The sequence below is a fragment of the Pelodiscus sinensis genome, chromosome 5 (assembly GCF_049634645.1).
Source record: "Pelodiscus sinensis isolate JC-2024 chromosome 5, ASM4963464v1, whole genome shotgun sequence".
NCBI lineage: Eukaryota > Metazoa > Chordata > Testudines > Trionychidae > Pelodiscus > Pelodiscus sinensis.
This window is the reverse complement of record NC_134715.1, coordinates 76,037,610-76,050,822: the sequence shown is the minus strand read 5'-3', so window position 1 is coordinate 76,050,822 and position 13,213 is coordinate 76,037,610. Positions and strand designations below refer to the sequence as shown.

General features: G+C 42.9%; 1 protein-coding gene across 3 annotated transcripts in view; it reads left to right on the top strand.

The window, feature by feature from the left end:
* Window positions 1–13,213, top strand: part of IRF2 (interferon regulatory factor 2) — an 82,110-nt gene that overhangs the window by 35,099 nt on the left and 33,798 nt on the right. For all 3 annotated transcript variants that reach the window (XM_006130171.4, XM_075930285.1, XM_006130172.4), the window contains one exon: window positions 4,048–4,140. In XM_006130171.4, coding sequence (XP_006130233.1) covers window positions 4,054–4,140 — 87 coding nt within the window. In that variant the 5' untranslated portion in view covers window positions 4,048–4,053. Of the gene's footprint in view, window positions 1–4,047; window positions 4,141–13,213 lie in introns of those variants that run through there.

Here is a 13,213-nt window from a genome sequence, read left to right as displayed (position 1 = left end):
CAGACCAAACGTCCATCTAGCCCAGTAGCCTGTCTGCTGACAGCGGCCAGCACCAGGTACCCCGGAGGGGATGGACCGAAGACAATGACCAAGCGATTTGTCTCGTGCCATCCATCTCCAGCCTTCCACAAACAGAGACCAGGGACACCGTTCCTACCCCCTGGCTAATAGCACTCCATGGACCCAACCTCCATGAATTTATCTAACTTCTCTTTAAACTCTGTTATAGTTCTAGCCTTCACAGCCTCCTGTGGCAAGGAGTTCCACAGGTTGACTATGTGCTGTGTGAAGAAGAACTTTCGCTTGTTAGTTTTAAACCTACTGTCCATTCATTTCATTTGGTGTCCTCTAGTCCTCCTATTATGGGAACTAATGAAGAACTTTTCTTTATTCACCCTCTCCAAACCACTCATGCTTTTATAGACCTCTATCATATCCCCCCTCCGTCTCCTCTTTTCTAAGCTGAAAAGTCCCAGTCTCTTTAGCTCTCTTCATATGGGACCTGTTCCAAACCCCTAATCATTGTAGTTGCCCTTTTCTGAACCCGTTCCAAGGCCAAAATATCTTTTTTGAGGTGAGGAGACCACATCTGTACACAGTACTGAAGATAAGGCGTACCATAGTTTTATACTTCCCCTCCTCCTTCTTCCCCTGGCTTCCCCCTTCCAGCTCCCTCCTCCCAGGTTTCCCCCTCCCCTCTTCCACCCTCTCTCTTCCCCTCTCCCACCTCCTTTTCCCAGTCTCCCCAGAGGTTAATTCTTCCCCCAGTTTTGTTAAATAAAGAGAGTTTCTATCTTTGAACATACGTATACTTTATTTTTTACATCAGGAAGGGGGGCTAGGGAGAGGTAAGTGGAAGGAGGTGAGGGAGGAATGGGGCACGAGCCCCCGATGGGGAGGACTGGGGTGGCTCTGCGGGCTCCTCGGGGTGGAAGCTCTCCTGCAGGGCCTCCTGGATCCTGACAGCCCCCCGATTGACCCCCCTGGATGGCAGCTTGCGGCAAGTGCAGCCGGGCTTATGGCCGAGTGCTGTGATATGCCGAGTGAGGGCATTCAGGGCACTCCAAGACAGGACCACTTTGCCGTCCCTCATCAAGTTAGACAAGCAAGCGGGGAACCCTGAGAACTGTCTGTCCGGGGTATGGGGGTCGGGTCCCTTTAAGCACAGCCCTCGGCTAGCCTGAGGCAGCAGCTCCACATTCTTAAGTCCTAATCTGATGCCCTGCCGGCACTGGTTCCGGCCAGCCTTTACTTCGGTTCAGGATGGGAGCAAATCTGGTTGTAACTTAGGGCTTGGCTGTATACAATAGATTGAGAAATGTGTCTGGGATGGAAGCTGGAGGCATGAAGGTAAGTGTAGCGGATGGTAGGTTTCCAGTATAGGGTGGAGGAAATTTGTCCATCATTTAATTGTACTGTTCTATCAAGGAAGTGGATTTCCTGTGTTGACTGGTCAAGGCTAAAGTACAGTCAGTCATTTTCAAGTGCTTAGTCATTGTAGTTAGTGACTGTAAAGACAGTTGAGGTTTAAACATTTGATGCTTACTGTACACCACCAATCTAAGTTAATAACATGTGACTGCATGTTTGCTAAGAGTTTAGGGTGATCATGCTTTTTATAAATTTACCTTTTTGTTTTAAAAAAAAATTTAAAGAGCCATATTGGTTTCAGGAAATATATCTTCTATGGGCAGTAAATAAAATTTAAAACGTTTTAAAGAGCCATATTGGTTTCAGTAAATTGGTTTCAGGAAATATATCTTCTACGGGAAGTAAGAGGAAACCTGAATTGTTAGTTTGCTTGATTGTTTGTAATCCTATAAGAAAAAGAATAAACCCATTTACAGTAATTTAATTGCTGTCCACTTTCAAATGTATGGCTCTGGCCCTTTTAGAAGTGTGGTGAAGTACACAACAATAGCAGAGTGGGGAAGCTGGAAGTAATGCAAATTCTTTCTCTGTTTGTCCTTTATGTCAAGCTGGAAAGGGGAGGGATTTAGAGTGGAAAAAAATTAAGCAAAAGTCTTTGAACATAGAATGATTGATTACAGGCTCCTTAACCGTTTTAATGTGACCCTTAAATCTGTGTGCAGTTCTAGTGTCTAGTTTTGTGGTCATTGGCACCTTAGAAAAGCCCGAGATAGGTTAAAGATTTTTTAACAGGTTGAAGACTTTGTACTCTGGTGTGAATAATTTACAGGTACAAACAACGAAATGACATCAGATTTGTGTGGTGTATAAAAGAAGCGAGTTTGGGCCAAAACTAGCTACACTGAATAGGCAAGAGGCCTGAAAAGCACACCTTGCCCTCAGATAGAGTGACAGTTGCTATTAGATGGCTGCCCAGTGAATTACAGTATATTCCCTTTAATCCAAAGTCCTATTATAAGTAGGGTTGCCAGATGGTTTATCCCCCTCAAAAAAGGGGGAGACCAAAGAAGTTATTGAGCCAAAAAAAAAGAACCCCGAGAGTTGTTCAGCAAAAAAAACCACACACACACACACACACACACACACACACACACACACACACACACACACACACACACACACACACACACACACACCCCCCCCCCCAGTGTGGTCCCTTTAAGAAAAGCTTTTGAGGCTTTTTGTCCCTTTAAGAAAAGCTTTTGAGGCTTTTTGACCCTAACAGGCTGCCGGTGGCCATCCTTCATCTTGTCTCCCTGTTCCAGGCCAGACAGCTCCTCTGCGGAACCAGGTAAGCATCCGGTATTTTCGCTTCCTGGCCGGGAAAAAATCAGAAAGTACCGGACATTTTAGGTGTCTAGTATTTTCTGAATTTTTTTATTGGACATGAGGCGAAAACACCGGACTGTCTGGGTCAGTACCGGACACCTGGCAACCCTAATTATAGGAATCACTTCCTTGTCATCTACATGTTGAACCTCTCTAATCTGGCACTCTCAGGTCCTGACCAGTGCTGAACCAGAGAATTTGCTGCACCATAAGAGGTCAATATTGTCTAGCAGCATTACCAACACTTCCACTGCTTACTGGGCTCTTAGCAGACATTTGGGGTAAATTAGAGCTCAATAACTGCCCAGAACACTGAGAACTAGGATTGGTGGCTGTATGCAAACTTTTTCGGCCATGTGAAACTTGGCCACATCCATGATAAGTGGATAATCTGGCTAACTACAATCACACCAGGCCACAGATGTTACCAGACCAGAGAGTGCCAGATTAGAGAGGTTCAACCTCTAGCACAAGATGCTTGAACTGCAGGCCCTCTGCAGCATGTATCTCATGCAGAGGCACAAGAGAGAGTTTTGGATAATAGAACAGAGACTACTAGCCAGGAGTGAAGGAGGCCCCCCTGCTGCTGAATGGCACCTGCCTCCTGCAAGGTCTGTGCCATCTGATCCTTCAAGCACAAAGCAAAGGGAAGTCTGGTCCTGGCACGACATAATAGAGTCTTGACTAGATGTCTCTGCTCCACCCTGTCACAACTGTAGCCTCCCTCTGCACGTTGCGGCTACAAGGATTGGGTGTCACTGGCTTTGCAGCAGCTCAGGGACCTGTTTGCAGACAAGCTACCAGGACTGTTAGGTGGAGCCCCTGCTGTGGGAGAGGCCACCCCCCACAGGTGAATGGCTCCTGTCTTCTTGATTATCTGAATTCCTAGTTAACCGAATAAAATCCATATACTCCATGCTGTTTGAATGATCGGGAGGATACTGTGCTGTAAAATATGTTGGAAGGGTCAGACAAGTTCCTGGTGGATAGGTGTGCACACTACAGAAACAGCCCTCCCAGAAGAACAGACTAAATAAGAGTTTGAACTGTTTAATCTGTTTAGAGGTGGTCCCTCCAGAAGGTCAAAGTTGAGGCATGGAAAACTTCACTGTGGCTTCTGTGCAGGACCAGATGCTATTTACCCAGCCATGTGTTCATACACTTTTAAAATATACCAGTTGAAATTTGCCTACTATTGATAAGAAAGAAAAATCTACTTTTCTGACTGTGACACAGTTAAGTATCTGTAACACTGTCCTTTGTTTTCTTCATTTTGTTCTACTAAAGGTAACAATGCCTGTGGAAAGAATGCGGATGCGTCCATGGCTAGAAGACCAAATAAATTCAAACACAATACCAGGGTTAAAATGGCTAAATAAGGTAAGATTTCTATGTATGAGATAAACAAATCAATTATAGCAGGGTCTGAGACACGGTTGTGTTCTAATTCTCATGGCTTCAAGTGAGGAAAAGCAATGAGGGTAGGCAGAGTAGAGCTTTTTTTGCTGAACCTGTTCATCTAGCATTCAGGATTTAAGGTGCTATTTTTGCTTATCAGATCAGTGAGTCTTTTAAAAACCACTTTTCTTTCTCGGTCTTCTTTTGTGGGAGCAGGTGCTATGGAAACTCCACTGCTTTATGCTGGGAACAAAGTGCAGAGCCAAGCAGCTGTAGTGGGACTTAAACAGAATGTTCTTCTGAACTGTAACTGTCTCCTCTGCATTAACTCCTGAGCTAATATGCTGATCTCTGCTTGGAGCATGGATACTTACTTGATTTTATTCCTACAGGTATTATGATAAAACTTAGAAGGGCAATGGGTGTCTTTTCCATATAAGTCCTGATCAGCATTCCGTAATTACACAGAACTCTCCGTGGGAATTTAAAGTGTTCAGAGAAGGGATGTAATAGTGTAATTGACTGATTAACCATTAAACAAAAGCTTATAGGTTAATGCTATAGACTACACGCATTTCCTTGCCCCCTGCCTCCCCAAAAATGATTTTTTTAGCAGGCTGGCCAGCAGCCCAGTTCAGTCCTGGCTCATGCCAGGTCCAGGACCTTCTCCCATGGCAGCTCTGCATTTAAAGTATAATAGGAGCCAGGCAGGCGGGCAGGCAGCCCAGCTCAGTTCCTGCTCATGCTGGGTCCGGGAGCTCAGACTCCCTTTAAACAGGCGCTGCTGCTACTCTGTGCTGCTGCAGACCAGCTCCCACCTGCACCCTGCGCTGCTGCCTCTGATACAGTGGCTGCCGGCCCTGCCCTCGGGGACTATAGAATAGTTGACTAACCGATAAGAATTCATGAGTTTACTCGACTATTCAATTAACTGATATTTAACATCCCTAGTTCAGAGAATACAGGCTCAGACCCCAAAATATCAGAGTAAATGGTTTTCTTGAGCTAATTTTTAAAAGTTCAAAATAAATGTTACACCTAAAAAAACACAAATAAAATCACAAGAATTTCATTCTTACTATAGAAAATATTAATTTAGCACATATAAAAGCATGAATCGGTTATTTTCAGCAGCAGTGTGCTAATTTATCATTGAAAGGCATGGATAATACATGTTGTTAAGGTGTGTTCTCTATAGAAATGTAGGATTTGCCATTCAAGATTAGACTTTGATCCCATTATGGTTATCCTGTTTCTAGTAGTAACTTGATGTTCATGTCATCACCTTTTGAACTAATGCATGATATTCAGCTTGTATTATTTTTCTCTTAGCTTGCATAATGGTAAATGCCAGTGGTCACCAAATTATCAGGTACTTTTTAAAATTCATTCATAATAGGGAAAAGTTATTTACCTCGTCACACAACACAAGAACTAAGAATCACCTGTTGAAATTAATGAGCAGCAGTTTGAAAACAAGTAACACTTACATACTGGGTCCAGCTAAAGATCCATCTAGCCCAGTGGTCCTCTCTTTGATAGTGGTCATTGCCAAGTGCTCAGAGGGAATGAACAGAGCAGGTAATTATCAAGTGATGATTCTTCACACAGTGCACAGTGAACTCATTGCTAGGGGATGTTGTGAAGGCCAAAAGCATAACTGGGTTAAAAAAAGAATTACCTACGTTCATAGAGGCTAGGTCCAGCAATGTTTGTTAGCCAGGATAGTCAGGAATGTGACTCCATGCATTGGATGTCCCTAAACTTCCACTTGTCAGAAGCTGGAACTGGACAAATTGGGATGGATCACACCAAATTGCCCTGTTGTGTTCATGTCCTCTGATGCACCTGGCACTGGCTACTATCAGAAGATGGGATACTGAACTATCAGGACTTTTGGTCTAATCCAGCATAGTTGTTTTTATGGTCTTAGGCCAGTCTACACTAAAAGGGAAAGTCAAATTCAGATACATAACTACAGCTATGTTAATTACGTAGCTGGAGTCAATGTACTTTGATTCACGTTTCCCTGCCATCCCCACGGTGGGAGGCCAATGGGAGCAAACACTCCCATCCGGCTTTCCTTACTCCTGATAGGATCAGGAGTACCCATTGCTGACGGGAGTGCCCTCTGAGTTCAATTCAGCAGGTCTTTACTAGATCCACTAAATCAAACTCCAGATCAATCGCAGCAGCATTGATCTTCCCTGGAATGGAGACATGGCCTTACACTTAAATATGGCATCTGATCTATCCCTCAGAATTCACATACCTTCAGAGTTGCCTCTAACAATATAAAATGGCTTCCCAAATCCACTTCTAAGTGTTTTAATTTGCAACTGCTCACCTCAAAAGTCACTAAACTAAAAATAATTCCTATATTTAAGTGTAAATCCTGACCATAAACAAGGTGATGCGTGTAATATATGGCATTTATACCAAAGATTTTAGCAAAGATATTTATATTTGAATTCATGGACAGAAGGTGGGCAATAAACAGTAAATCATGGAAGTCCCAGCTCTGCCACAGGGAGGTGAAGCTTGGAGCCCCAGCCGTGCCACCAGAGGCTGAATTATTGGAATTTTCAGGAAGTTGCAGAGGTCTCAAATCATTCTCTCCATGATAGAGTTGGTAGCCTTAATGATACTGTATCAGTTGTACTCATAGTTTTGTTTATACACAGAACCTATGAAAAAATGAAGAGTCCTGTGGCACCTTAAGACTAAGAGTTTTATTTGGGCATCAGCTTTTGTGGGTAAAGACCCACTTTGTTAGAGTCTTTGCCATGAAAGATTATGCCCAAATAAACCTATTAGGGTATGTCTACCCTGCAACACTATTTTGAAATAACTAGCGTTATTCCAAAATAATTTAGTCTGCGTCTACACAGCAGGCAGATATTTCGAATTAGTGTCAAAATACTGTCAAGCTGGAGGACTTTTTACTCTGACTCCTGTAACCCTCTTTGTACAAGGAATAAGGGAAGTCAGAGGAAGAGTGCTCTATTTCAAAATAAGTGTTGTGTAGACACTCCCTATTTTGAAATAAGATACACAATTGACATAGCTCAATTTGCATAGTTTATTTCGAATTAAGCCCTGCAGTGTAGATGCACCCTAAGTCTTTAAGGTGCCACAGGACTCCTTATTGTTTTTGCGCGTACAGACTAACATGGCTATCGCTCTGATACTTACCAATTGCAATAGTTTTGTGTGTGTGTGTGGGGGGGGGGGGGGGAGAACCATAGTTCTGCAATGGTTCATGGTTTAAAAAAAATAATTTGAATAGAATGAATAGAGTGTCTGCTATTATAGTACTCAGCTTTTAAGATGTATTAAATGTGAAGCCTTGAAAGTTCAGTATTAGGGCTTCCATATTTCACTTTCATGGGAAATATTGTCATTTTTCATATAGAATATTATTTTGGCTAAATGTCATCCTAAGTGGTTACCTAAATGCTCTCTTCACTTTCAAATGGAGAAGTTATTTCTTCACTTCCTGTCCTGTCCTATCCTTGTGCATAAGATTACTGTGCACTGCTAAATAGTTACTTTGTTCCACTCTAGAAGTAGTCATGTTTCAGTCCTAGGTGAAATTATTCCTGTGTACTGGACTTAAAAAAATCCAATTACTGGTTTAGCCAGGGCAAGCAGAAATTTTGTCAGGGTGAGTGGCAGCAGGACAATGGTTGTTCACCCTCCTGTTGAGATAAAGTTGGGGGATGGGAGATGACGCTCTTTGGGAAAGGCAGAGCTGAGGGAGGCATAGTGTCCCTCATGTAGATAGAGTCAGTGCTGCAGTGGTGCTGTGCACATTCAGAAGACCAGTAACAGGAGTAGAAATTGAAGCACTTTGTTACACGGACATGTTTGGGAAATTTCCATCAAGACAGACACAGACTATTTGAAACTCGCTCTGCCTCTCTCTAGTTAGGAAAGAGCTGCCTTCATACGTGTCTACCTGTTGTGAGAATTTTGCTTTATAGCAAGGGAACAATAAACCTTTTATGTTGTTTTCCTTTTTTAGTTTGTTTCAAGAACTGTCTTCACTTCCTTCTGATGTGGTGTTAGCAATTTTTATTACACTACTTTACAGTAGAACCATCAGAGTTATGAACAGCTTGGGAATGGAGGCTGTTCATAACTCTGAAATGTTCAAAAGTTTCAGAGGGGTACCCGAGTTAGTCTGTAAGGGTACGTCTAGACTACAGGGTTTTGTCAACAAAGCTTCTGTCAACAAAGAGCGTCTAGACTACATCCAGTTCTGTCGACAAAGCAAGCCGCTTTGTCGACATAACAGTGTGGACGCAAAGGACAGTGTAGATGCAATAATGCCTTCTATCAACAGAACTCTGTCGACAAAAGGCGTTTTTACTCGTAGAATGAAGTTTACATACGTTGACAAAACTGCTGAGTTTTGTCGATGTTATGTTGACATAACTCAAAGGCAGTGTGGACGCAGGTATAGTTTTGTCGTCAAAAGTCCACTTTTGTGGACAAAACCCTGTAGTCTAAACACACCCTTCCAGAAAAAAACTTGAAAAACAACAAATAGTCTGGTAGCACTTTATAGACTAACAAAACATGTAAATGGTATCATGAGCTTTCGTGGGCACAGCTCACTTCTTCAGATGACCGGTCATCTGAAGAAGTGGGCTGTGCCCACAAAAGCTCAAGATACCATCAACATGTTTTGTTAGTCTTTAAAGTGCTACCAGACTATTTGTTGTTTTTTAAGTTTTTTCTGAAATGTTCGTAATTCTGAACAAAACATTATTGTTGTTTAAATGAAATGACCACTGAAACAGTTTCCTTACCTTGTCAAATCTTTTTGTAACTTCTTTTTTAGTAGTTTACATTTAACACAGTATTGTACTGTGTTTGCCTGGTTTTCTTGGGGGGAGGGCAGGAAAGGAGGTATATCACTGATGCTGCTTGATTGTGTACTTCTGGTTCAAAAGGAGGTGTGTGTAGTTGACTGGTCAGTTTATAATGCTGGTATTTATAACTCTGAGGTTCTATTGTAATTACTTATGATTCACATATTTGTTCTCTATTTTCTGAAGATGAGCCTGATTACTTTATTCCCAGTGAGAGTCAGCATCCTCCATAAATTCCTCAATGACAAAATAATGTATATACAGTACATGACTGAGCAGAGCCAGTAATCTTGGGAATTTTCAACACTAATGAGAGACCATCTCCTTTGCCATGGGAGAGTTCCATTGAACTTAATAGAAATTGTGGGTTCTAAATTAACTGCAGTCATTCAGGGCATCATTTTGGAAAGCGTAATGAAAAGCCTGTGCTTAACATCTGTCAAAACAGAAAACAATGGCAGGATGTATAAGGAGTAGGATGGAAAATAACATTGGTGATATATTGCTATTCTAGAAATCTGTGGTAGGATGTCGCCTGAAATATTATGTTCAGTTCTGCTCTTAAAAAATATAAACCAGAAACACAAGTGATTCAAATTTGGGTGTTTAAAATTATTAAATACAAAGGAGATTTCCATGTGAAAAAGATAGAAAGACACTGGGACTGTCAGTAGAGGTGTGTCAAAAGAGGTAATGGGTAAGAGGGACCATAGATGTGTAGAATATAACAGAGTAGAGAACATCAGCTGAGGGCTCTAGTTATACTTTCCCATACTGCAATAACTAGGGGACTGTGTTTGCTGGAGACATCTTACTTTCTTACCAATTGTTGATCCTGATGGGAAAATGTTAAGTAGGTTCTGCTGATCCTTTGAGGCAGGTGCCTTGGGGAGAGGTAATGAGCCATTTCTGGAAGCTGTGATAGTGGCTTTCCAGAAACAGAGAAGAGAGTGTGGACTGAGCTGTGCTTGGGTAGGACCTCTAGCTGCAGCCTATGGAAGATGCTTGTCATTATTTGTGTTTTATGTCTTCATTAATACAAGCAAACTCCATGAAAGGGATAAGTGAGTTTTTGATGCTACAAAATCTGGATCTTGCTTTAGAATACGTGGGTACAGCCACCTGCTCACAAGAGCTTTCAATGAAACCGAAAAAGAAACATGTTTCACATTGAGAAAGATCTACTTCTGTTATCCAATCTATATTTGACATGTGGAGCTTGTGATCTCTCTGGACAGAAGCTTACTTGTAGATTTCAAGAAAGGATTAGATGTTTCTGTGACTGAGAACATCTATAGTTATATTAGATAGGGTTGTTCTTTATCTTACGTGATATAAATCCCCGTGCTGCAGGCCACCAACCAATTGGAGTTAGGTAGAACCTTGAACTTCAGGCAGACTACTGCCTAACTGGCAACTAAACATTTTCTTGCATGTTCCTTTAAAGCTTGAAGTATTAGGTGCTGACTACTGTTAGCAGTAAGATGCGGGACAAATGGACCGGTGGTCTTAGTCAGCATGGTACTGTAGTTCTTATAGGGCTTTTAAGAACCACTATACAGAATGGAATAAATGTAAACTCACTGCTCATAACGTTTGCAGATGACACAAAGATTGATGATGGCATGATACATAATTAGAATGACAAAGCAATGAAAGAGAGCAATCAGGATCACTCAGTGAAGCAGCTGGGCCTGTTCAAACAAAATGTGTGTTACTACAGCCAAATGGAAAGTTATACATCTGGGAACAAGGAATGTAGGACATACTGTAGAAAAGATTCAGGGATCAGAGAGAGAGAGTGAGAGAGTGTGTGAGTGTGAGTGAGAAAAATATACAGGTTGGACCTCTATGATCTGGCATCCAGGGAATTTGCTCCCAGGTTACTGCCCTCCCTCTGGCTGGCTCTACTCCAGCTCCACTGTCATTGGGTTCCAGACCTGCTGCTACAGGGCTTGTGCTCAGGACGCTGCCGCTGGCTGGAGCTCTCTGAGGATGGAGCTTCCAAGCCACTGCAGCTCGCTGATCCCACTGATGCCCTGCCTGGCCAGGGCTCCCTGAGACAGGGCTCATCGGTCTGATGGTGGGGCTCCCCTCAGCTGGACTCCCTGATTGACTCGCATTCCTGGGTGCCAGGGCTCTGGTCCAGCAATATCCATGATCTTGCTGAACCATGGATGTTGCCAGCACAGAGAGTCCTGGATTTAAGAGGTTCAAACTTTATATGTTTTGGGGGGGAAGGTTGTTTTATTTCATTTTATCTGGTGAGAGGCAGCGGGGAGGTATTGGTAAGATTGGACCCTTTTCCAGGTGATGGGGTAAGAGTGGGAGGAACTTTGCATGGGGTCAGCCCGTGGGGTGGGTGTTAGGAGTGTAGGGTGGTGAGCTTTGAAGATGATTGCACAGTGACCATGCCCCACATTCCATCTGCAATGACAGCTGCTGTCCTATGGGGCTGGGCCTGACTCACTCAGCATTGTGATCTGATGAGATGTGGCAAAGCAAGCCCATCCTGCAGCAGCAGCTCCTGTCCCCTGGAGCTAGACCCAGACAGTATAACCAGGGGCATAAGGTGGCAGAACCATTCAGATTTCCCCAGAAGGCTATTCATCATGACAGCGGGATGACTGGGCCAAACCTGAGTGATGCTGCAACCCCATGTGCCAGGTCACAACCCCCAGAGTGGGTCCCTGGGTCCAGTCCTGAGAACAAGAGCCTGTGCTGCAGGAGAGGTTGTTGGTTTTTTTTTTCTTCTTATACATTGATTATCATTTCATGTTACTTTGAATTTTCCAAAACAAGGGCTCTAGTCAGAGTGGACAAGAAACTCAATGTGAGCTCTCTGAGGCTGTGTCTAGACTACATGGCTCCATCGATGGAGCCATGTAGATTAGGGTTGTAGGCAAAGGCAAATGAAGCCACGATTTAAATGATCGCGGCTTCATTTACATTTACATGGCTGCCGCGCTGAGCCGACAAACAGCTGATCAGCTGTTTGTCCGCTCAGCGCGCTAGTCTGGACGCTCCCGCGCCGACATCAAAGCCCTTTGTTGGCAGCCCCGTTATTCCTCGTGGGATGAGGTTTACCGGGGCTGCCGACAAAGGGCTTTGATGTCGGCAGGGGAGCGTTCAGACTAGCGCACTGAGCGGACAAACAGCTGATCAGCTGTTTGTCGGCTCAGCGCGGCAGCCATGTAAATGTAAATGAAGCCGCGATCATTTAAATCGCGGCTTCATTTGCCTTTGCCTACAACCCTAATCTACATGGCTCCGTCGACAGAGCCATGTAGTCTAGACATACCCTGAGAGATGTTGCACAAAGGGCGGATGCAATCTAAGGATGTATAACTAGGGGATAAGTGAACAGGAACAGGGACGCAGTCTTGTTTCTATACAGAGTCAGAGAAAGTCAAATAGAAAATAAAACATATTTTTAATAATGAGGATTATTAATCATTGGAACGCAATAGTAATGTATGTACGTTCTCCACCATCTGTTGATGTCTTTAAGATCAAGACTGAATGCCTTTCTGGATGATGTGCTTTAATCAAACACATTTATTGTGTACAAAGCAAGAATAATGGTGTGAAATTGAAGCACCCATGTTATGCAGGAGGTCAGACTAGATGAAATAATGGTCCCTTCTGGCCTTAAAAGACTATGAATCTCTGAGTGTGGTCTCTATTAAATTCTATAGACGTTAATTTAAAAACCTAGAAAACTCAGATTAAGTTTCTGAAGTACATAGCTTGTGTTTTATCCCTGTTTGATTGTGTAAGACATTTCCGCAAAGTGTACGTACCGCCATCTTCAACATACATCTCTGTGGAGCAAATCCATCTTTTATTAATGCAGAAGGTATATAGTAAATAACCTGCAAAGTAAAGAAGAAGATAATTATATATTTAAATCTGCCTTGAAAAAATCCATTTACTCATCTGGGCAAGTATTTTGTTAGTGCCTTAGGGATGTAAAATCCTGGTTAACTAACTAAAGTGGGATGTGGCTGGAGCAGCTCTCAGCTTGCAGGGCTCCTACCCCAGTCTGCGGTAGGTCCTCTGTTGGGGCTATCTTCATTGCTGTTAATGTAGGTAAGTGGAATTTTGTGCTAGGGCTGATACATTTTCACAACAATTTTTGAAACCATGTTTAGAGAGCATATCTGAACCCAAAC